This window comes from Protomyctophum parallelum, assembly GCF_964188405.1.
Source record: "Protomyctophum parallelum genome assembly, chromosome: 1".
In the NCBI taxonomy this organism is placed as follows: Eukaryota; Metazoa; Chordata; class Actinopteri; order Myctophiformes; family Myctophidae; genus Protomyctophum; species Protomyctophum parallelum.
The window spans coordinates 84,654,350-84,680,993 of NC_139697.1; the positions used below are offsets into that span (position 1 = coordinate 84,654,350).

Genomic DNA, 26,644 nt, shown 5'->3' on the forward strand with positions numbered 1-26,644 from the left:
AAAAAAAACAATAAAAAGATAGAAAACAGAAATAGCTAAATTATAGGAAAACATTTCGATACATCCAGAATTCAATAAGTTAATACAACTGATGTGTACAGCAAATCATTTATAAACTACACATATACCATTTCACAAACATTATTGTTTAGTGTATTGTAGTAACTATAACTCCACGCCGGCCACTATACACCTACAAACCAACCCCGTCCCCGACCTGACCCGTTAAGTCCATGATGGTGCAGTAGGATTGACATGCAAGGACCAAGCCTACAACTTGGACACAACACAACAGCAGCTCCCTGGGAGGAGGCAGAGCTGCTGGGGTGACAGCCACGCCCCACTCTATGACTTCACATCTTGCTTCTTTTTCTGGAATTTCCTGAACTGCGACTGGATGGCCACAGCTGCCTTCTCCGTCTCTGCGGCGCCCATGTCGATGTCAAAGTCTTCAGGTACGACGTCCTTCTTCTTTTCATCTGCAGGGGGGATTACCAGTTCATAAGGGCCTTGCATCAATGTGTGGTCATTTAACCATTTGAACCCCAGCCTCCAGCTGTTTTGTGAGCTTGTAGAAAAAAGCCCGCCCAAGTACAGAGCCAACTCAGGTCCAGTTTATTAAGTCTAGCGGGTCAATTATAACATTGTAGCACTGCCCCTTTAAGGGTAGTGCATAAAAGGGGTGACCTCTGGTTTGAGGCCCAGTAGGCCCTGAAGCCTTCACCCTATATCACCTGCCCTTGGGCTCAGTCCCACTTTTAGGATCATGATTTCCCAGCTATAATAACCCCTCTTCCCTTTTGTATTTTAACATTCAGATAAGGTTCTCAGAATTTAATTTGGGCCTTGCTCAGAAGGTTGGTACTAACCTAGAGTTATGTGAATCCAGAACAGAGTTCTATACATACTTGATTAACGTATACAGTACAAAATGTCACTTTCCCTGGATTCCTTAATTGGGTCATGATGCATCTCCCCATATAGGCCATGCCCATTTGCGTCAGGATAGATTTTCCGCCATTTTGACTTTTCTTCAAAACACACTTTTTGGTCTTCCACCTACAGCTTTTGTGCAAATCTCACAAAAAAGCGGGGAGTTAGTGGGAGGGGCCTGTTTTACAAAAAATGACACAAATCACCAACGGAATGTCCAATCCACCCCAAATTTCATTCACATGTCGAGGGTGGTTTAATCAACGGAGAGCCCAAAGCGATTCCATTTTCATCCATAGGGGTCACTGGAAATGCAGAATTTTACAATGTTTATTGCAAAAACATGCTTTTTGGGGGATAAATCCGCTATATTTGCGATAGTGTAGCCTACGTGCGCTATAGCGAGACAGGACAATTCCCTCCCAATCAGTAATGTGATCTATTACATCGCATTACCCATACATAATTTGGTGTTCATATATTCAGAACGGGTAAGGTCTAGTATGGTTAATGCTATGGTTTGTAGGATCCCTCACTCCTATTTGTGAGGGTGGCGTAGTCATTTCAAAATATAGCCCTGCTACACCATTATTCGTTTTGTTATTGTAAAAGTACCAAATTTAAATTACAAATACCACACATATTGTACATTGGGTGGCTTTTAGCCAACTTCGCAGAGCCACGCAGAGCCACACAAAAGTCTTAAGCACATCAGAGGATAAACTGGTCGGATGTATGAAGACCAGTTAAATATATAAATGTAAATGTATAATCTCCCATATTGTGTGCATGCGAGCATCTTCTCCATACAGGTACTAGAGACTGCATTGCCAAATATATTTTTCCGTATCGCTATTCACACTGTTTATTGTGTCACTTTAATCCCTCTATGTAAATGATAATGGGGGATGCCACACTTGCATTATGAATACAACTGCATACAAAACGAAGTGGATCCAATTTAGGTAATGTAGCTACATTTGCTAGACCTGGTTTCAATAGCATGAGATAATCCATCTATTGGGTGCTTATGCACATGCTCTGTATTTTACAAATATCAAGTTTCTTTAAAGCAATAAACACTACAGCACACCCAAAATTATTTCTGCTAATCCTCTATGCATGAAATAACATGACTGAATGAGCTAGTACTAGTACATATATAAAAATAGATGGCACTTGGTGTTGAAATGTAAGTTCTCGGTTGACATGATTAATAAAAACAAATTTTGCTTCATGTTGGCAGCAGCCATACATTATTAATTAATTACTATTCCTCTATCAGCAGGATAAAAATTAGTTTTTTTGCTTGCTCTAGATTGTTTCGATGGCTGTGGGTCCGTGCCTGCCGGTGTTGTGCATGTCTGCCTGACTATTCTTTTTAAATTTACACCATTTTGTGTTCTTCAAAACACACTTTTTGCAGATTGTTTTTCTCCAAAACTCACACAAATCGTTACACACCATCTAGACATGTGATGAAGATGTATCTGTCAGATTTGTCCATTCCGATTGGCTATGATTCAGGCTTCCAAGTTTGCAGGAGGAACTTGTTTTGTAAAGAATCTCACAAATCATGACATGAACAGCGTGCACATATTGAGGCAAACAGCCAAAAGCTATTTCACTTTGACCCATAGGGGGTGCCATAAATGTCACTATTTGTTGCAGTACGTGTTTCTTTCACCAAATTAAGCACAATTTGTGTCATGTAACGACTGTCAATTGCGTCAAACAGGATTTTGATATTCCATACCGTTTGCTATTGAGATTGACAAACTTGTGGGCAGGAGTCGGGACCTATTTCTTATCAAAAGCAGAATATTTTTAATATAATAGGTCCTCACTAATAATCATGATAAAATGGCACGGTTTTGTTCTCCTCAGCCTGTGTCTCATAGGGCTGTGGGCAGTTTAGAAACCGTCCTCCAGTGACATCATCATTAGGCAGATTGGCTTCTGTCACGGGGCAGCCCGTGCCCTTAGACAATATCAAGGACCTTGCAACAGACCACACAGTTAAGTCAACTTGATCAATGGACAAACAACTGGACTGGAAGTAACGGTTTTATATTGTACAAATGACATTTTTTGTAATTAACACAACTGTTGAAAGAGTTTTAAATGTTTATTTGTATTTATTGACACTGAAGTTGCATTGGTATGTCTGTCACCTGTCTCCCCTATGCAGTGCTGGCACTCCTCTCTAGTTTGGTGGGTGCCAACTGCCAAGTACTGTAGAGGAGGAGGGGTGTTTGTTCCTGTCTGTATTATGTTTGGTCTTATTTATGTTCTCTAAAGTCTAAATGAATTGGAGCTGTGAAATAGTTGAGTGTTTGTATATCTAGTATGTATTCCTTTAATGCATATAGTAATGTGGAAGAATTACTCATAGGCTTAGTTAGCCATGTGGCGAGTTAACTAATGACCACTTACTTAATCAGAGGATGGTTTGCCCCACCATTTAAAAGCAGGATTGCTGCAGGTGGAGGTAGTTCAGTCTCACTTGAGGCTAGGTAAGAGACAACAGGGGAGAACTGCCAGCCAGGGAAAAGCCTGTACCTGTACCTGTACCAGCACCAGCACCAGCTTGTCTCTTGATTGTATAGTTTTTCAAGTGTTTGTTTTGTTTTATTGGAACGTTGTTTTGGCCAGTATTATTTATTTTTGTACTTCGTCGCTGACTCGCACTGCACTTTCAAGGTAAATAAAAAGCCAAAAAAGTACTTGTGGACCTGTCTACTCCCTGGAACCTCCGGCATAACGGCCAGCATTATCACAGCTTCCATTTTCGCAACTTTTCAGGACTAGAAAGCCTGCAGTTTCTATTAGCTTGTATTCCCCATCGATAATGTCACTGGAGGACGGTTTCTGAACTGCCCACAGCCCTCCTATGAGAAACTGAGTAGAAAATAATTGCGCCTTTTGTTTTCATGATTATTAGTGAGGATTTCATGATTATTAGTGAGGACCTATTATATGAAGATAGGTTGAAAAGTGATGAAGTGGTCCTTTAATATGTGCATCATTCTTATGTGTGAAATGTAGGCCTAGTATGTTTTGTTAATATGCTAACTACTGTGCAGCCATGCCAACAGAGCATGCTAAGTTGTAGACTTACATTCACTGTCTGTAGCAGCTACTGCAATTAGGCCTCTTATGTTTGTGTTGGTGAAATAATGTTTAATATGTGGGCTTTAAACACCATGCTTGTCTGTTATTGTGTACATTGTACAAGTGATGCAACGTGCATAGTAGCTGCAATTTGCAACTCTAGATTTTATTTTATAATGGCTAGAGTTGCAATACCCTCCATTGACTCCCTACTCATCCAATTTGCGTTTGCGATCTGCTTGTATTAAACGACGTTAAACTCACCATCATTGCAGCTCGAATTATCCTCTTTCAATCTGCCGAGCTTTTGTTTCATAAAAATCCACCGTAGACATTATGAGCTACTATACTTTCTGTCAAGAAATTCTGTGCAGGTGATTATTCTTGACATAAAGTAGCTCATAACATGTCTACGGTGGATTTTTATGAAACGAAAGATCGGCAGATTGAAAGAGGATAATTCAAGCTTGGCCTAGAGCTGCAATGTTGGTGAGTTTAACGTTGTTTAATACAAGCATTTGGATGAGTAGGGAGTCAATGGAGTGCTACATGCATAGTAGCATTTTTATTTATTTTATGTTGAATATTATTCTCATTTGTTTGTGTTCCTGTTATTTTGTCATTGCAGTTTTACACTTTCTCCTAAAATCAACACACCGACATCTGGAACCCCACATGCAGCCAAACGCCGGCTGGCACAGGCGCTCCGGGCAGGGACAAGCCCAGTCATCCCACCTCAGTTGAAAGGACGAGTCAGTGGGAGAGCCACAGGAGGCAAGTAATAAGTTCTGTTCGGACGAGAACCCAGTCAGCCTTCAGATAAGGTTCTCACTCAGAATTTAACTAGGTTGGTACTAACCTAGAGTTCTGTGAATCCAGAACAGAGTTCTATACATACTGGATTAACGTATACAGTACGAGCAAAAATAGCTGATCTACAATGTAGATCGCATCACAATGTTTTATTTATGAAGGACAACCCTGGTTCTGGTTATAATAGAAATGTAAACAACGAAAACCATCAGAGTATGTTCTGGGAGCCCTCATAGCCATTAGGATTCATTCAGTTAAAAGGTAGGTAATGATTGATGGTGCAGTGGCCTATAGGGATGGGGAAACCACTTAGTGTAAAAACGTCCTAAGATCAACTGGCAGCACTATGAGTTGCCCTCAGTGTCATGTCCAAAATATTAACTAATGAATAGCAAAGGTTCACCATCAACTAATTTAATTAGAAGTCCAAGAGGATGAAGCATACTGTATATAGCACCATGATACTTTATATATTTTTTGTATGTATACCTGTATAATACTTTTTACTTATATCAACGAATATGTTTGAAATGGTTGTGATATTGATCACCTACTGTTATGACATAAAGCAATACACTCTCTTTATCATTGTTAAATTGAAGGCACTGACATACTGTATGATCACTGAGGATACACAATCATTCCTGTTCCTTTGTATAAATATCAAGCAAATGTAATTCTCACCTCAATCAGATTAAATTAAGCAGCCTAAACCTTGACTCTGCGCTCAGTATTTCCCTGAGGATTCAGCATGAACCACATGCAGTTTCCAGGTACATGTAGGGGCTACTACTAGTTAGTAGTAGAAAGATGGCCATTAAACTGCTGAATATAATGTGCCTTGAAAAGGTTCGATATTACATGTCGTCACCTTCTTAAACTAACGGCCTAAGTAATTTTTTGAGAAATTATTCTTTTGGCCTAAATCAGCTCTTCATGACGCCAAAGTCCTAATTGAAAAGGATTGTGCTGATCCTGCCCCTTTCAGTAAAATGGCAAGAGTGTGAGTTACCGTAGGTCACATTCTCATCTGTCCTTCGGTAGACTCATTCTTGCATTTAAAATTTGCCAACCGCAGCACGGAACTTTATCAATGTGTTCAATTCATAAACTACACAGTGAAATCTGCTGTGTTAAAATTTACTTTGAGTAATAGGACGTAAAGTGAGCCGAGAGACAGAGAGAGTGTGAGTGTGAGTGTGTACAAATTGACCAACTTGTTTTGTAAAATAGCGGCTAGCCTACTACTTTTATCTGACTCCAGATCAGCGGAACCACCAGGATTCCAGGTGCGAGCGCAAACTCTTTACTTTAATGCGACATGCAACATTGTGCAAATGTGGAATGGAACCCTTAATGCCTCCATTCTCTCGCTATATATCCTACACTGCAATGTTTTTGTGTGTAACCTTCAGAATTTTTGTTATATGATCGTCTGGCCATATTGTGATAATCGCTTCTATCTCTTCATTCACACCTGTGGTGTGAATGCACTCTGGTGCACTTGGAAGCGAAGTGAAACCCCTGTTTTTTGGCGAAGTAGAATGCGGTTCTTTGATGCGAATCAGAATTCGAATGAACCTTCACACCTGCCAAATGAAGCACACTTTCCGACAATATGCAGCAGGATTAGTTTTTTTTGTATCATGCTGGTGTGAATGCAACATAAGATTTTTTTTGTTTGATGATTAAATTCTAATGAGCCTTCAAACCTGCTTTTTTAAAATAAAACTTTTTTTTAAATGATTTAGGCCGTTAGTTTAAGAAGGTGACGATGTATTATTCTGTCGCTTAGTCTACTGATTTTCAGATTGTGCTATTGAGAACACCCAGTGGGTGCTGTATGTTTTCCCATGAGAATATAAAAAATACATTTTACTGTCTTTCATGTCTATAGCATCACTGTCCTATTATCGTTAACTTGCGTCAACCACACTGTTTATGTGTAGCCTACTGTGCTTGTTAACGCTTAACGGTAGCCTGGCTCCAGCCCCTGAATCGCTATAGCCACACCTGATTCAGGGTCTGGTGACATCGTGGAGAGTTTCTCTGTTGAACATTGATCTAGGCTAGTGTAAAAGTACAATTGTTTTGGTTCGTTTTTAATACCTTGTCCTACGGATGGTTTGCTGTTTCCAGTCATTGCTCCGGATCCTTGTCTCTGCAAAGGACAAAGAAAAGTGGGAAATATAAGTGGTTGGGATGGGGGTGGACAGGAAGATGTAGTATTCAGCAAACCATGTTAATCTGATAACGCCACTTATTTTAAGCAAAGTAACAACCTTTACACTCAAACAATGTTTATTTATTTTCCACCTTTAACAGCTGCTATGAATAACAAAGCATTGTCTTTGAGATGTGTTGTATCTACTGGAGACACCACATGCTTCATTAGAGACTCTAATTTCACAGAACATCCAGCACTGCGTGCGGTTGTGCGTCTAGGGAGGCCTGTAAGGCACATATACTGTTCTATAATCCATGTTTCTGCAGCAGTGACACGCAAGCACTTAATGCTGTAGCAACTCCTGTCAGTTATCCCTCAACGGCTCCAGCTCAAGCCTGCATGTATACTTCATTGCGCAACAGTTTTGCTCGTTGAAAATAGCCAACTTACAATGGGTGATAAGGGAATATATTGGTTAAAATATGAATATTTAACCCGGAAATGTAGTGTACGGAAAAATATGTTTTGTTTTGTATAGTTAAACCATGGTCATTGATTGTCTGTTGACAAGGTTTGATCATAGGGGGAGCTGTGGGGAAAAAGCATGTTAGCAATAGTTCCAGGAAGTGAGGTACCAGGAACATCTATAAAAGTACAGGAAGTCAGCCGGCCGGGGGTTAGATTTGAGGCAGAGATTCTAGAACAAGAGGCGAAACTCCTCAAATACTTGGAATAACCACTAGATGGTGTAGCGGTAGCGCTGCCCAAAGATTCCTTGCGAAGCATGAGCTGAAGCTTGTCAAGCTTCTGTGTGCGTAATGGAAGTCCCGTTGATTAACAGCGAGAGACATGGAGGAGTTTCATGAGTGACGTCACTTGGGCAGCGACGCAGCGTGCCTTCAACGCTTCCCTATGGCACTTCTGCTTGACTTCCTGCCTTCAATGGAGACGTCGTTCCAATGAACTGCAGCGGCCAATGAGGCATCTATTTTTTATATCTATTGCGCAACACTTTGTCTATGTAACACCTCAAACACGCACGTAAACATGCACGGCCGCTCACGCACGTGCATACATGCATGCGCAGTTGCGCACACATGCACCCTGACATTCTGAATGAATATGTTACTAATTTCTGCTAATATGATAAATAAATGGGCAAATCGATATATGAGAGTAGAATAGGATGAAAACAAGTTTTTGTTTTGTACAGCATGACTTTCTAATGTTTTTTAAAGTAACCAGAAGTTACGTCATCACTCCAATATGGCGGAGTCACTGGGCACTGGTTGTTACTATTGGACTTGGGAGTTTCGCTCTTTATATAGAATCTCTTTATTTGAGGTATCAAAAAGAGTGTTTGGTGGTGGTTTGTTTGTCAAAGAGACTCTTTTAAGGTAAAGGTACTAAACCATTATCAGAAATTGATAAACCACAGAGTAGCACTGGGCCCGGAAAACATTGAGATATGATCATCTGAAGAAGAAACGTTTGGCCAAGGAACATTTCTGAGGGTTTTAATAAAGGAAGACCTGATGTGGCCTCTTTACTTGATATGGTTGGGTACCTTTCACTTTTTGAGCAATGCATTGCCTTTTTATTTTATGACTTTATCGATTACTTGATTTTTGGAAATTAGATTAGAAGATCTACAATTTTGTTTGTTTACTTTTGGTCTTTGATTACTTTTGGGATCATGTTTTTGATACTTGACTCATTGTAGACGTTGAAAGGAACTTTATGTTGCAGGACTTAAATCGGACTTAATCGGAGTTTGGACATTTTCATTTGTGGTTTGAAATCTTGAATGTCAATTTCTTTTGTTTGTTGCAACTTAACTTCAAAAGCAACAGTTTGGTGTTTTCCTTTTGGTCTTCAATAAAGTTTAGTTACAGACAGTGTAAATAATTACTGACGCAGGTACAATACCTTATTTCTTTAATATAACAATTTTATGGTTCTGATTGTTATCCGATTGTCTCATTAAGAAAATTGTGTTTGCCATTAGGCTTTACAAGAAGCACGCAAAGTTGCTCTGAAAATGAGACGGCTTCTTTTAGGCAGGGTCACAGAAAGTATTTTTTTACCTCAAGAATTCTTGTCAAATTAGTTAATTATAATTTGAGTTGTAATGTGCTTATGGATACTACTGCAGAATCCCTAGTTTGGTCCCCTCATCAATATGACTGTGAAAGTGTTTTGTTTTACATATGCACCTAAATAGCATTCGTATGCCATTCCGTGGCTAGATCTTTCCATATTGCTTCATCTAAATTATTAACAGTGTTTTTGTTTGGTGTGTGTGTGTGTGTGTGTGTGTTTTAGTAGGAAAGAAATACCACAAACTTCTCCCATTTTCAGCATGTCATTAGGAGGGCCAATTGTAGTTGCTGTAGGAAAATAACTTTTGTCATCTGTTCATCTATTTGCATGGAGAAATCAAAGGGAATCAGTGCCACTATGATTCCTGGCCACATGCTGATTGTCATCTGCTTGTACTGTGCTGTGGTACTTCACACTGGGACAGCAATGACTCCATCACACCTCCAGCACTGTGCAGTTAGTACTGGAGGGTACGTCACCATGAATTTCAATGAAGTGAATGGATTTCATGAGAGTGGGGTGAATTTGAATGGACGCGGAGAGAAGTCGAGACTAATGCTCTATGTTGAATCAATAACTATCTTCTAGGCATGTCCTGATCTTGATCAATATCTCCATTCATTTGTTCTCTTGTGGTCTATTTTCCATTGAAGTATTTTTTCCTATATATCAGCCTTGTGTTCCTTCATGTTTTAGTTCCCTTTCCTGATTCTTCTTCCAGCCCATACTGTAGCTTCAAGCGACCATGTCATATTTAAGCAGATGGATCAGGGCTGTTCAGACCAATAGGGATATGTGACTGGTGCTTATCCAAGTTCAAAGACACAGAATATTCATCATTTCCAGCCACATTTCAGCCATGGAAAAAAAGCCAAGGCTACTATTCCATAAGTACACAACGCCACAAGCTACTACATGAATGACAGTTTAAATAATGTAAATGTATTGTTCTATACCATTTAGGTTAACAATAAATACCTTTTATAACTATGTTTCATGTATTCTATTATTTTTTATGTTGTCTTCAGTTGTCCCCACAGGGACAATAAAGCCTATTCAATCCTGGTCCAATCCAATCACCAGTAAAAGCAGGTGCTGCAATATGAATGCATGTACTGTTCAGATTAATGCAATCTCAGCCCTGCTGTCCAATTTGTGGTGGTGTTTTTCTAAATGAGTTTGTCCATGTAATGATCTAGTGTGTTATGTTTGTGGTAGAAGAGCAGGCAGGTTGTTGTCTCCTCATGGCTCAGGATATATGTCCTCAACATCTATCTCCTACCACTCACTCCTCACCCTCTCTCTCTCTCTCCCTCTCTCTCTCTCCTCTTTCTGCCTGGATACAGCTGGGGGTTACATAATCTCAGTCTGGTCATAATGTGCAGCGGGACATATTGTGGGATTACCCACAATATATTTTTTTCAGTTTTTGCCACGCCCGTGGAGCTCTTAGCTCCCCGGTTGCAGCCATCTCACTGTTTTGTGTTGACCATACAAAAAAGGAGGGGAAAAAAAGCGAAAAGACAATTTCAAAGTCAATAAGTCAATTTCAAATGAGCCATTTTGTCCTGTGCTCTGTTTGGCAATGCCCATTCCTTTTTGAGTGGTGCAACCACTCCTACAACCAGCAATGTCCGTGCGTATGTATCAGTGGTCATGAGCACGAGTATATGACTTATTAGTACCAGTAGGGGGCACCTGAAACGGAGAGAGGCATAGTGCTGTGCCTGCTGCCTGCTAATGAGAGAGAGAGAGAGAGAGAGGTGGGGTGGGGGGGACCACTCAGTTCACACGGGTGTGTTTTTTTTCCATAAACTTATTTATGGTAGAAGAACCTTTTGCAGTCTGTCTTACTTGGTCATGTTTGAACGTCTAAGCATTATAGCCTACTTTATTATGTCTGTGCTGTTTGTAAAAAAGAATAATTACCATTTCTGCTAAGCAAGTTATACATGCTTGGATGATTTAGATTTATAATCAAATACATTTGTGTAGATTTATAATCAAATACATTTGTGCAACTGTAAAGACGAATTGGATGTGTGCGTCACATCCGCTTTATCGCTTGATCATTTTCAGAGCTTTCGTATTCCAGACTGTACGGAAGCATTTGAAAATTGTGCCATTGTGGGAGGCAACAGTCTGGCTCACAAGACTACTGTTGCTGGCACGAAAGCCTCTCCCAAACCATCGCCAGGAATACGTGGAGTTTATATTTTTCATTGTTCATTTCATTTAATCTCATCTGCAAATAAAACTGGGTGAAATTGAGTATTTGAAATTACAACTTTGTTTAACTCAACCTCAACTGTTATTTGTGTAGCAGCATTCCTACCAGCTCCAGTGAGTGATTTAGGGTACTAAATCACCAACATCTGAGTTCCTCTATGTCACTCTTTCTCATCCACTTTTCATTAACCCTCCCACTTGTCATCGTCACCAGCAGTGACCTTGACTTCAATCCATCTCAATCTTAGTTATAGGGTCATGCATGACATGATGACTGGCATGGGACCCCAAGCCAAGCCTGGAGTATCTAGTCTGCCGTTACAATGATTAACGCACTCCAAGGACATCAGAAGAGTTCAGCACACTGCAGAAATCATTATTCTTCATTGTGGACCAAAATGCTATAACAATGCAACTAACAAACATAACATATGCACTGTAGTCGCACAGCATTATCATTCATCTTGAATCACAACTTTTATTACATGTCCTCATCTTTAAAAAGGAATGTGAAGGCTCTATGATTTTATCCAAGAATGGATAAAACCTCAACTCTGCAGTACCTATAAAATGGTATGAGGCAAAGCCATTAAATGGGAGACCTGCTGAAGCATCAACTAGACCAGCATTCACTCATGCGTGTTAAACCGATCTATACAGGCATTGTAGACACAATAAATATATATTTCTGGGGGCACGGTGGCACAGTCGGCAGTGCTGTCACCTCACAGCTAGAAGTCCTGGACTCGATCCCCGCTGGGGACACTGGGGGCGTGCCCTACCCCCGCGCCACCAGCGCCCACACCCGAGGCGGGGTTGGCGAAAGGGCCCCTCTGTGTGGAGTTTCAAATATTGTAATCATTGATGTCTGTTTGAAGTGTAAATTAATATAAAGACTTGCCACTAGTTAGGTTTTCTATTTATTTCATATCTTCATACTATGTTGAGAAATGGCGAAAAAATGCATGCAGTGTTTTGCCGAACCGATAGCCAGCATAACACAACATTTAGCCTGATCATGATTTTTCACATACATTGGCCTACACAAATGCTGACAAAAACTAACAGATTCTACCGCTGGGCTGCCAAGCAGCACAGCCGTTGATTAGGAACTTGGCTGAGCAGATATCATGATATTAACATAATTCCTCCAACACCCAGATTTAATCGTGTGCCAAATTGAACAGGGCACATAAACTGTTCATAACATTCTTTGTATCTGGAACAGCTGTCACATCCTTGTCAAGTTTGTCAAATCATAATTTATATATTTTGGAATCTAACGCTTTTATAAGTTTGTTTTTATGTGTCTTCCTATCTATGTTTGTGTCGTTTGCTGACTGAGGATTTTATTTTGTTCGCTCAACTCGTCTCAGTACCTTTCGAGCATAAATAAAGATTTGAATTAATTCATTGATACTGAGCATCCAACACATAGGCTAAATGAAAAAATGTTCATTTGGAATTTGTTTCTGTATTATTCATTGCAGTAGGTGCCTACTTTGCAGCATTGGCTGTAGATTATGAATACTGTTCTCTAAATGATGTTTGATTAATCCGGCAATTTTGTGTTTGCAGAGAAGTGATGAAGTCAGAAAATTAACTATTTAATACAGCTCCACCATTTAGGGTGCCATTTCCCGTTTGAAGAGCTTGAATGATTTTCTTCTTGCTTGTGAAGTTTGCACAGAATGAAAGAAAATGACAGCTCAAATTTGGATTGCATTTCTATTCTACAGTATCTGTTTAGATTTTGCATTACCTGTTCAACAATTAAGGGATTTTGAAGGTGTTTGGAAGCTAAATGCATTGGCTTCCTTTGGCATAAAATTAGAAGACATAACTAATAGAATGATTAATCTAAAGTGATTGTGCATTCAACATAATTCCTAGACATATACAATTTATGCTGCATTCTCTCCCTCCTAAGAGGTGAATTAATGCATGATCAGTCACACTGAAGGCAAGTCCACACTATGCTTGTTTGGCGCACTCTGCAGCACATTGGTCAAATTGTGATGTGACCTAGAGGTCTGTAGACTGTACAATACAGTGAATACACCCTACATTCTTTCAGCCTGACTTGGCTGGCGACACTATACCCAAAGCCCCGTCAGCTTGTCACTACACTGGACACTTAACTCTGCATGAATGCCCTAAACAACCCATGACATAAATGAATATATTTCATATATTGTCATTTTGTCATCAGATAACTCGGGAATAAATTGAAAACCACTCATTTATAACTATAATACATCTGTGATTATTACAGTATATTTGCTACAGTATATATTGCTCTGCTCAGCAGCTCACATTAGGAGAAAACCATTTGAACTTCACCATGATACCTTTTAACTACAGTATATACTGAAGCATTATGTCAGATACACAAAAGAAAGTTACATTTATAAGCAACAAAACCCACCCTGTAACGGACCCGCAGTCGAGACATTTAATGTGTAGGTGCTTTTCTTGGTGGTGTCATATATGCAAAAACATGGAGCTCTATCTTGTCATGATTGGGCCAGCTGCAGAGAATCTGGTGATGGGGAATTAGGCTCAGCTGTGGTGCTGGGGTTTAAAATGCTGCCTCATATTGAGGAAGGGACACTATGGCAGCAGAAGTGTTCAAATGGTTTGTGGACCATATGGACCGTCACCGGATGGAAAGGGCTTAAGGAAGAGGAAAAAGCCTAAGGAACGGAGAGACGGATGGCCAAACTTTATTGGAACTAATGGATGCCAAGCAGTGAAGCACATGCCACTTTAGCACCCAGCTGGAAAGGGGACGGTGACTTAATAGAACTTTATATTTGGTCTGAGCGACGAGCGTCTTATTTTGTGTTGGTTTTGTTTTGTCTGAGTAAAGTAATTATGGTTTATGGGAATGTTTGTTGCTGATATTAAGATATTTGACGTTGTCTATTGATTATTGTCTGATTTATGATACATACATGTTATGCCTGTTTCTTGTACAGTTCCATGTTGATTACAAATAAAGCAACTTCAAAATCATCAGTTCAGTCTTCAACCTTTCATGGCCAGCTGGGTCCGCTACACACCCTTCCCTGATTCTGTAGACTTGGGGGTTCACTGTCTGCTAGTCTTCACTGTTTTATTTGGTAGGTTATGACCAGTGGTGGGCATCAGGACCATAGACATACTGTATATAAAGGCGGCTGGCTAGATGACTCTTCCGCACTGCCATGTCCAATGGAGAGCAACGTCGGCCATCATGCTACAGTCAGCTCGCTCACTAATAACATTGTGTCTGTAAGGAGCAAAGCAAAGTTACCATATTTACCCAGGGTAACTGGACTAAGCTCAAGAACTTGTTTACAGCCAGGCCCTGCTCATAGAACATTTCATGGTAGGGGTTCAATGCCTTGCTCAAGGGCACTTCAACGGTGGTAATTTTAACGTGCCAGTCCGGGGATACGAACTAGCGACCTTCCGATATCAAGACCGCTCCGCAAACCGTTCGGCCACCGCTGCCCCATGGTAGTGCATGTACTTTTTAAATAACCATAAGCTTGCTCAATTTTCTACCAATTTTCAAACAATTTGGTTCAACTGCATACTTATAATAGACTTCCACATACAAATATAATTAGATAAGCATCCTGAATCATAGCCATCTTGATAACGTTTGTAATAAACCATATCATTAATCAGATAAGCATCCTGAATCATAGCCATGTTGATAACGTTTGTAATAAACCATATCATTAATCAGATAAGCATCCTGAATCATAGCCATGTTGATAACGTTTGTAATAAACCAAACAGTTTGTAATTCCGTCACGATTTCAGCGAGTTAAGAGTATTTTTGTTTGAGCAGATCACCAGCTACCATAGACTGTACCAGAAAAGTTTACTGTTGCAAGATGGCCACCGGTGAACTGCGCCGTAGACTCCACCTTGAGCCATCTAGCCTTTCTTAAAGATGGAGTGCCGTGATTTTTGTATTTGTTTTGTATGTCTCTGTGGAGTTAACATTACTCTAATAGACTCCCAGTTGTGGTTAGAATATTGAAATTTGTCCCCTTATCATACAACAGCTGTGGGTGCGGCTTCAGTTCAGGTGGATCACCACCCATCACCACCTACCAGGCAAACCAGTCATACTTAATCACTCACTGACAGACTCACAGCAAGACTCGAACGGACAAATTGGTCAGCTGCAGCGCCGCTGCTACATATACGCGCAATACGCACTGCGATTAGGGCAACATGCCGAGGGGGGGCAACAAAATGTGCCATGCCGACGATTTTCTCCGGCGTGTAATAACGCACGCCACAAACGGCGAAAGTAGCCGATCTGCATGAGAACGCAGCGCTCTCCGTCCCGGGAGGGGGGGGGGGGGGGGGCAGCACAAATAATATGTGAGTAGAGCAACCAAATCGTCAGCGACGTCCCTGGTCAGCTGCTTGACACATCAGTGTTGCAGACGCATCACATATAGCCTACATCGTTGTAGCTTGTAAGCTACGCATCATCTCATCAGCATAAAACGTGTGTAGCCTACAGTATATTATTCTATCATTTTTCATGCACAAGTGCATTGACCATTGGGTGAGGAAGCCTGTGCGTGCGTGCGTGTGTGTGTGCGTGCGACGTGTGCATGTGTGTAAATGCATTTGTGTGGTCAAAGTGCAGAAGCTTTAATTACAAAACTGTCTAATGAATTGTGTTGGAACCCGCAGTAGCACTCAGGGTACAGTGACATTAAGAACCAATTGGCGGACAGGGCATTTTATACAGCTGTGTGGCCGTTGTCAAGCAGTTTTCTCCTCAGTGCATTGGTACTGTATATCGATCTGAACTTGATTAAAGCAGATTTTTAACTTTCTGTATTTAAGCTGTTTACTAGCATTTTGCCACAGGCTGTGGGATCTGTAGAGGCACATACTTTTGTTGCAAGCATCCTCAGGTATGGACTAGTACGCATGTACATTAACCACATACCATACACACTAATTCAACAACGCAATATTTACATATCTGCAAAACAGTGTCGTATGATTATGAAAGGGTGGCATGGCATGGGGTGACGGGTAAATATTGTCATATCTACAGAGCACGAAAGGGTGGCATGTCAATAAATGATCCTCCCAATGTTTGAGGCCTATTTTGGGTTCTTGCGGCAGCATGGGCACTCCAGAGAGATTCCATGTTGCTCTCACTATTAACAATTTAACGAGGAAACAGCGGAACTAGGTCGCACACATCTCATCCCATTCCAGTACAATCAAATCTTAGCACCCTCCCAAACACCAGAGAAACAGTGATGACTTTTCTTTACCCATTTCCTCCCTAATTTAGTCATTGCCAATTAACCCCCATGCAATCCCTGTTACTGCCAAGTGCCAACCCATTCATCAAAGTTGCAAACTGTCAGCTCAGAGTAGCCTACTATTCCTGACACACCCATATCTGGACACCCACCCATTGTTTTAGGTTAGTTTAGGCATGATACTTCATGTGAATTTCAGCGTTGACATGATATTTCATTTGTGCCTGTGTGAAACTCAGACTGCACTGGGCAGCTATTGGCTGAGTGCGCCAGTTTACCATCCTCAAACTAGAGGACCGCATCTTTCTTATCTCAGCATAAAGTAATTTGAAAGGAAGCATCCACATCCTCCTTTACTCTTTGGCTGTAGTTCACAATGACCAGCAACATTTTAACACTCTTGTCTCAATAATGTAATAAAAAACAGTTTCTGGTCCACTTCTGATGATTAAACAGATGCTGTTGCCAAGTAGCCACTATAGCAAGTAACCACTTTAACTGTAATTAAAGTATGATGAGGTTGGTGACCACTTTCCAAGACCAAAAATATAAAAAAATATATACCATTGAACCGAGAGTCCTGCCAATTCAATCAGGAATAGCAACTTATGAAGACATAATAGTTTACCTAGAGCAACTCTGCATGGTAGTAAGTCAGAATCACTTTTGTAGTATATTGGTTCCTTTGAGCTGATAAATGTAATGTAAATGCATTGAACCTTTCAGGCCTTGATTTTGATATGGCAAAGCTGCTGTTCCACATTTGTTTCAGGTGTTATTTGAAGCTCCAATGCGTCACTTTTGTACTCCAAATTATCTGTTTTAGCAGCACCCCAAATCATCAGTTTTTGAAGCTATGTCACCTTTCCCTTTCCAATACATTACTGTATGTAGGACTACTATTTTTGAGAATGTTTGCAACCCAGCCTGACAGAGAACTGTGCTCTGACAAGCACACTTTTCTAGTTTTCACATGTTTCATATGTTTTTAATTCTATGTAAGTCAAGGGCTCTGATCGGGCTGAAACCTTATCTAATCCACATTAGAGCACGGCTATTCCCATGTGGATCCTGATCCTGAGATCCATGTGATTCAAATATTCAATTACACCATCCTTTAGAAAGCTAATATGATGTTTGAAGTCATGCAATTCTGTGACCTGCCTTTATTGAGGCGACTGGAGGTAACTAAATTGCATTTATATAAATGGTGCATTTAGCTGAATTCGATAGGTAAAGAACTGTGGCGTAACTGTTGTTGACGGAAGTACACGCGTGCCACGTGATCAGGCCTAGCCAATCACAGACTTTTTTTAATGGAACGGACGGAAATGTTGTTTGTAAATTAAGTCATAAGGCTGTAACGTGGTTGTTATTTTTGTCTGTGGGATGTATATGACACAAAAGTGTTGGAATAGGGACATTATCGCGAGTGACTGCAAAGAGATAGTAAGTGCAAAATGATTTGTTTACTATTAGGCATTTTGGTTAACTCTTGCTCCGGTCATAAAAGGCTGTGTGTGGACACGGCTTCTAAATGAAAGTCCTCGACTCCTTTACAACTGTGGCTGTGAGACAGATCTGGCTGTGCCAGTGTTCACAGCATATTTAGCCTTGGTATCCAGGCTTTTATTTTCGTTCACTACGGCTCAAAGATTGAAACCCTGGGGGAACGTGAGAATTTCCTGGTCTAGGAGTGGGAGTGAACTACAGTGCAGAGGGGCGTCGCTTGCAATAATGTGACTTAAACTTCGGGACTTATCAATTCCATCCAAAAAAGCTTAATTGGCATGAGAAAACAAACGTGCCTCTGATTGGCTTATCGGACGTCCCTGTCTGTGACTTGTGAGTTTGGCAAGCTTCTGCTATACTTCGCAAGGAATCTTGGGAAAGCTTGCCCTAGAGCCGAAGAAGGTGTCTATGGTCCTAGTTACCAAAGAACACCTGTCCTGCACGTATTTGGCCGACGCACATGCACGCATCACAGCGCCCGGACGTATTTGACCGGCGCATCACATCACCAAGCAGTTCTACCTACCAACCTAGCAAACAAAAGCTAGAACTAAGAAAGGGATATTTTGCTCAAACCCAATAAAAAATTTAACCTGACACCGCCAGATTGCGCCAGTATTGAGTTCACAAGTTCCCTCCTCCTGCCTGCATCTGGTCTCTCAGCAGAAACGATGAACCCGAAGCAGCGGGACAAAAATCTGATATCTCCATAGTAATTTTGAGTTGTAGTCCTGTTAGGTTGTTTACATTTGCGCTGTGGCACAGCTACAATATATCACCAGTCTCACATTGATCCCGCCTCTAGCAGCCGCATACGGCCGCATAATGCTCCGATCAGCATTTGATCGGAGTGCATCGTCTCTGCCCGAGAGAGACCAGATGGGAGCAGGAGGAGGAACTCACTGCTGCTACCAGCTGGCGGAGTCCAGTTAATAAAAATGGGTCCACGACTCAAAAATTGGTACAGACCCACTGTTTGGGAAACACTGGGTTTGGGAACGGTCTTCACAACCAAAGGCAATAGAGGTCAGGGAACAATTCTGTATAGTGTATATCCAAAGGGGATAGAGGTTAGGGAAATAAGGTGTGGATGGTATGGAAATCGGGGGTTGATTTTTATTTAATTAGTCTCAGCCCTAATTCTTTATAAGCATTGAGAGATCCATCATTGACAGGGAAAACAAGTACATTTTCTGAGCAGTTTGTATGTAATGTCTTATTTATAAGACTCTGGCATTCCTCTCCGCACTGTGTATGAGAGTTGAAGTCTGTTTTGCTCTGTGACATCCAATATGAAGCCACAAGGCTGCAATGCAGATCCATAATGATGTCTGTGATCTTGCCCCTGCTGTTGTAGACAAATACTTTATTTATTTAATCTTTTTGGTTTCACTTGGGGAGGGAGGGGGGATTTACTGATCAAGAGCTAATGTTCCATCCTGAAACAGCCTGCATTGCAGTCCCCCCCAACCCCTTTCAGTATGTTTTGCTATGCAGGATTTCCTGCAGGCTTCCCCCACCTCATAGTGAGATTGCCACACAGCCCCTTCATTGGACCACAGGCTGCAGTCGTAGGGGAATACTGCTGTAGTGCAAACTACTACTAGCAGTAGCATCCCATATCTGTCAGCCTCTCTCTCTCTCGCACGCACACGCACACGCACACAATTTCACTGATGCACTTTGCTTAGTTTCTAATCTAAGACCTTATTCAGTTGGCATCGCTAAGCGATGCCAACTGAGACAGTATAGAATAAGGTCTTAGATTAGAACCTCAGTTATTTCCACTTCCCTGTGCACACAGTGATAATGTGTTTATTCTCTGGGTCAGCAGCAGCAGCATACTTTGAATAATTCATTGTCTATACTATTAGGATGTGCTCTTTACTAATACAGTTCTACAGAATTGATTCGGCCTGTGCTACATGTTTCTAATCTCAACTGACAATTCTTAAGGGCACATATAATACACACTGATTTAACTCTATTATGATGTTCTCAATGTGGAGTCCTTGAAGGGTTCCAAGGGGTCCCTGAGTACCTAAATAATTGTCAGTTAATCTTTCCATTACTAAATGTAAAAAAAAACACACATACACACACACCCGTGCCGTGTGAAGTGAGGGGCGCTTATCATCATCTCATTCCGGCCAATCACATCCTATGTCAAACTGGCCATTCATTATCAATGGCATTTAATGTTTGTGTTAGGACAAAGTTGTGTTTACACTTACACGCACACTTACACGTTACCAGACAGTGGCCTTGTGGTTGGAGGTCGGGGGTTCGATCCCCAGCCAGGTCATACCAAAGACTGTAAAATGGGACCCAATGCCTCCCTGCTTGGCACTCAGCATCAATGGGTTGGATTGGGGGTCAAATCAACTAATGATTCCCGAGTGCGGCGGACGCTGCGCCTGCGGCTCACCGCTCCAAGAGATGGGTCAAATGCGGAGAACAAATTTCACTGCGGTAATGTGTGTGACTAATCATATGACTTTGACTTTGACTAAAAGCTGGACCTGGACGGGGGGGTTCAGTTTATACCTAGCCCCTCAAAAATACAACTAGAAAACGTACAATATTGACTATTTTGATCAGAGATTTCTTATCTCTACAGTATATTAATCTCTCAAGACAGAAGAGTAGTGTTGCTGTTAGTAGGATAAACATATTAAAGCACCTGGGAGTGTCTGTTAAATGCCTAAATTGTAAATTTGTAGGATAAACATATAGAAGCAACTGGGAGAAAACGTATAATATTGGCTATATAGGCTATTGTTCAGAGATTCACTGTTATATAGTATAAAGACAGTTAAGGATTTTTTGACCAATGACAAACCAGACAAATCATGCCTAAAAATGTTTTTCTCAGAGAGAAAATCAAATGGGTGTCCTTTAAAAATAAAAATAAATAAAAAGGTTTGATTCACTAAGCCAAATGCATACATCAGGTAGATGTATGGGGCTAATACTATGTGATGCATGCATTTGGCTGGTTAATAGGTGGACTTATTGTGTCTAGTCAAATAAGTCAATAATGCCACCGCATATAATGCCATATATATACCCCACGTTCATGCTGGATTAAGCATTCATCTCAAATGTCAAGGATGGACAATTGTGTTTTTCAGCAACACTCGATCAGCAGCATTGCAATCATCTCGGAAATTAAGATCCTGTGCCTTTAATTGATGCAAAAGTAGAAACTTTGTCGAAACCTACATGAAGCCATGCAGACAAACGATTAAAAAGAAAAACAATTAGCCTAAACATAAAATCAAGTTCGGCAAGAAGTGACGTGGTTCTGACACGTTCTTGTTGTTTTGTCTAATAAATGTAATTGGCTTAATATTCTGTTTAAAATGCTGCAAAATTGGTGACGGGTAATCAGTCTCAAGTCCGTTTTATAGCAGGTAGGCTACAAACACCTACCTCACTCATAATTGTGATGTATAGAGTCTGTAGACTAGTCTGTGTCTGTAGACGCACAGCGCGTTGATTCTAGTGTCCGTCAGAGGCGCGCTCGGCACTCGATTGAAGTTCCAGTAGCAGGTCTGTGTGTCCTCTCCTTCACAGCGATCGTCCGGTCCAAACACACAAAGGCAGGGGGTGTTCAGTTTATACCTTGAGCAGTAACGCTTTGGTGTCATCACATTTCCATTAAGCCAATAGGCACGCGTTCCCATATCTCTCTATCTCAACACTAGTTTAAACCAACCTCTTTTCAATAATCTGCCACGTGGTTGCACTGTCCAATTTGTATAGCTGTAGGAGTGTAGGGGATACATTATACATAATATGTATACATATTAATGTATCCCCTACACTCCTGTACAACCTTTCATAGACTATAGTCTATGAAAGGTTGTACAAAAATCTGAAGTAGCCTACATTCAGCTAATTATTTATTATGTGAATATAGGCCTAAATATGTAAATAAATACTCTATGTATGTAGCCTATGTAGGCCTACAGTGTAATATATATAATTGGAATATACTTGTGCCCCCACCTCACCCTAACACACACACACACACACACACACACACACACACACACACACACACACACACACACACACACACACACACACACACACACACACACACACACACACACACACACACCATATATATATATATATATATATATAACACCATTTATTGCACTTCCTTCCACTTTGCAAGTGGCTCCTGAATGTCTGCAAAATGTCAATAGTCAAACGTATGCATTTGCAGACTGCTCAGAGCACCAGCATTATGTTTATGAACTTTCTGATCAAGTGTCTCCCAGTGAGGAACATATGCGGCACACAGCCTAGGACCTAGGTTATAGGCATCTTCTTAAAGAAAGTGTAGGCCTATAATGTAACTTTGCCCTGTGTTACATACTTTTTGGGGGTGTTTTCACTATTTGTTTAGCATGGTTAACCCAAAACGCCAAAATACATGCAGCAAGAGGACATTGGGCAATGTGTTTTTGCAAGAAAATAACACCACCATACTAATAACTCCTGGTATCGAGGGAAATAATTGGTAAAACTTAAATGTATTTATTGTTTTTTTGTAAACACAAGTTACATACACAATGTTGACCATCAACGCAAGTAATATTTAACATGCACTGCAGGGAGAAGAGAAGCTGATCTCTGATTCATCACAAAATGTGTTCCCCATGTCCTTATTGACCAGTGACCACCTTGTTCACAGCACTAGCTCCTTCATAAGTGCCTGTCACTGCATGTTTACATGAGATCTTGGTAGAATCACTGCCCAAAACATAATAATGTGATGTTTGCCCCAGAACTGTTGACATGCACTTAAGCCTGGAGGACCTTGAAGCTCCACCTGTGGTTTGGCAGTCAATAAGAAAATGCAGTGCTCTTGTGAAAATATCTCTGTCTTAAAGGGTGACAGGTTGGCAAAACCCCCACAAGCTAAGCTAGTGTTGAATTATATGTTCTAATTTATAACTTTCAATGCTCCCGTGACCTTACCAAAATGAATAGCTTTCAATTTAAATGCCTCTATTGATTTACCTGAGACGTGTGTGTGTGTGTGTGTGTGTGTGTGTGTGTGTGTGTGTGTGTGTGTGTGTGTGTGTGTGTGCGCAGGTATATGTGTGTGTTGGTTTATGGCCACATGGATGTAGTATCTAAATATATCTGCATGCATATGCACATGCGTGCGAGAGAGAGAACACATTAATCAGACTGCAATTGGCATACTTTAAAGTCACAGATTCATCAGAGCTATACTGGCTGCCTGCAAAACCAGCAGGGCCGGGCCAGTGTCCCCCAGGAAGCCACGTTTGGGAGCCAGTGCTATATGCCTCAAATTGATCACCAGTCACTCCAAGCATGGATTTATCTGGGTTGCTTATGGATACAGAATACCCAATCTCACCAATTTTGAATTTAACCTTAAACCAGAGAAAGACCCTATATAATAGGACTTCATTTATCACAGAATGGTATATACTTATACTATATTATAAATATTTATATTGCAATTCCTCACATATAGTTTTGAATGCTTTAGTTTAGAAGATACATTTTTTTCTTGGTTTTATTTATTCAAGTTAAAAGCCAGAAGGCTTATCGAGAACTCCAGAAGCCAGAAGGCTTATCAAACATTAAAAATAAACACAAATACGAGTAATACAAATAGATATGCTTAAATACAAAATGACATGCAGTACATACACAGTACACATATGTGCACAAGTTATATATTACAAACAATATTATATATTACAACCTCAAATATGTAAGCAACTGTATTCTTCTCACAACATGCATGCATGCATGCTAGTTTAAGTTAACCAATCTAAAATGGTATTTTGTTTACATAATTATTTGGAACATTATTTCCACGAACAGCTCTTAATAAGAGGTTTGCCTGTTTAAATTTGGAAAGCCAATTGTGAGATTAATTAATGTTACAATTTGCACTGACTTGCCAGGATTAACAGTGTATCTGTATTCTAAGCATGTACACAATCCCCTCTGCAGAAATACAAGCAGAAAATGTATTTTTCCCCCTTTGTATTACAAATGTATGTACTCAGTACTTGTCAGAGCGTAAAATAAGTTGGTGTTCTCAAGTAATAGTGAATGACTGTTATGTCAAGCAACCAAAAGGCATTTCAGAGTATCAATGCATATATAATAGGCCAGTGGTTCTCAACGTGGGTTCCTTGGAGAGGGGTTCCAAAAACTCTGGGTTCCTTCCTTCCACTATTATTGAGGATTACTACTTTAACATCTTTGGTCAAGATAGTCATACAGTTTCTGAAAATATCTGCTCAGCTCTTTCATTCGTAGCATATTTTATTAACGGTATATTCAGTGATTTCACTCAAAAAACCTTAGGTTTTGTTTTTGGCTGTGGGACCCAGCCTTTCGTCCAATCAGGATAGAGAGTCAAAAACGAAACCTAAGGTCTTTTGACCCCCAGGGGTTAACTGGGGACACTCCTTATATGGCCAGCACACTCTATAGTAGGGAGGATTATCACAACAAAACAAAAAAATAAGTGATATTTGAATTAAGTGAAATCACTGAATATACCTTTAATAAAAGCATGTTCATTCAGTTGTTTCTGAAAATAACTCCCAGGTCTTATTCACAGAATATTGTATAAACAAAAACCTTTTCAGTGGGTATTTCCTGGGGATGTCTACAAGTGTTTATGAAACAATAAAGCCATGCCCATGCAGTTTATATTGATATTGAGTTTATATTGTCCCTGAAATAATATCAATAATAATTTATTCCCCATGCACTACTTTGGGGTATTTATTTTATCACTGCCCATTGGCACATCCTATAGCTTAATGGGATCGGCTGGCAGATCTCGAACCATGCCTCAGCCATAATCATGTAAGTTCTCAATACACCCAAACATGGAATGTTTGGGTGTATTGAGAACTTACATGATTATGGTGCAAATTAAACTACTTTGCCAAATTGTGGATTGAAAACCTACAGTATAGTCACACGTGGAAATATATGCAAACAAGCAACCACAATTAACCTTCAGTTATTGTAAAGTAATCATTCGAATGTTTTAAACTTCTTCGATATGATTATTTCAGGTAATATGAAGGAAGATTACAATAGCGGCCTAATGAACAACAGTCATGTAATTCAACAGGGGGTTTGGTGTCTGATAGGGTAATCTAAATTGTAAATTGTAATCTATTTTAATGAGTTGGGTCTTTGGCCTGGATGATTGCAAACAACCAAAATGGGACCATATTCACTGGTTTCATCTTATTGTGGCACATTACTCCTTTTAATAAAGGTTTGTTAATTAAGCAGGGAAATGAATGGCCCAATCCATAACTGCAATAATGTAACCCTACTGAAACAGTGTTGGCTTGCCTTGTGACTTTGGTATTGTGGTTCTTTGGATTCATGTGCTAGTGTAAATGAGTGTAATGTATGACATTTAACCATGGTTTTCAAAAGCATATTAATTCAATTTAGAATTGAATATAGCCACTGCTGTGGCTATATTATGTAGCACGTACTGACCCAGTGACCCTTTAAGGGTAGTGCATAAAAGGGGTCACCAGGTTTGAGGTCTCATGTTGATCGAGTGGAAGATTGTCTTGAGATTGAGGAGGAAATGGAACCTGAACCTGAGTTGGAGGAAAGAGAGAGAGAAGCAAAAAAAAGAAAGAAACATAGTGTAAAAAGTGACGAAGAAGTTTTGTGGTTGGGAATTTGGGATGGTTGCGGAAACAAAAAATGATGGAGCTTTTAGTGATCCACGGGTAGTGGGAAAGTCTGTGGAAAGTCAACTAGGTAGAGTGAAATCAAATCGGTAAGGATAACGAGGAGTGGGATGGTGATCATAGAATGTAAGAACGAGGAACAGATATAGAGGAAGCCCTGAGCGTTATGGTTATTTGCAAATGCATAGTGAATACGTTTAGACTGGGACAGAAACGAATTACGAGAGGAGTGATAAGTGGCGTGCCACTGTCAATGGATCCTGAGTTATTCTGTGAAGCTGAAGGAGTTTGTGAGGCTAGAAGTATGACACGGATTAGGGAGGAGAAAGGGGAGGAAAGTACAATTATGCTTGAAGTTTGAAGGAGACATGCCTGAAAGTATGTTGATTACTCGGGCAGCATGAACAAGCACCACTAAGATGCTATTGTTATCAGGAATATATAGGCATGTTTGGGCTGTGTGCAGGGGAAACAAAAGATATGGGTGGTGTGGGAGGAATCGGATACATGCAAGTAAGACTGTAAAGATCAGGAGGAGAAAGCAAAGTGTTTGCATTGTGGAGAAGAGTCGGTCGGTGTGAGCTTGCCACCATTGGTGTGTGAATGTGGAAAGTGAGGACACTGGCGTTGACTGTTCGCCGCTTCACCTCCCAATGTATGAATGAATGAACCATTGTAAAGCACTTTGAGCACTTGGAAAAGCGCTATAAAAATGCCATTCATTATAA

The 26,644-nt window shown here is 40.4% G+C and overlaps 1 protein-coding gene across 1 annotated transcript in view; it reads right to left on the reverse strand.

Moving 5' to 3' along the window:
- Positions 1-345: 345 nt before the first annotated feature.
- Positions 346-26,644, reverse strand: part of igsf5a (immunoglobulin superfamily, member 5a) — a gene marked incomplete at both ends in the record, with an annotated part of 46,774 nt that continues 20,475 nt past the window's right edge. Inside the window, one exon of the mRNA XM_083760238.1 lies at positions 346-479. Within this exon, the coding sequence (XP_083616364.1) occupies positions 346-479 (134 nt within the window). The remainder of the gene's footprint in view (positions 480-26,644) is intronic.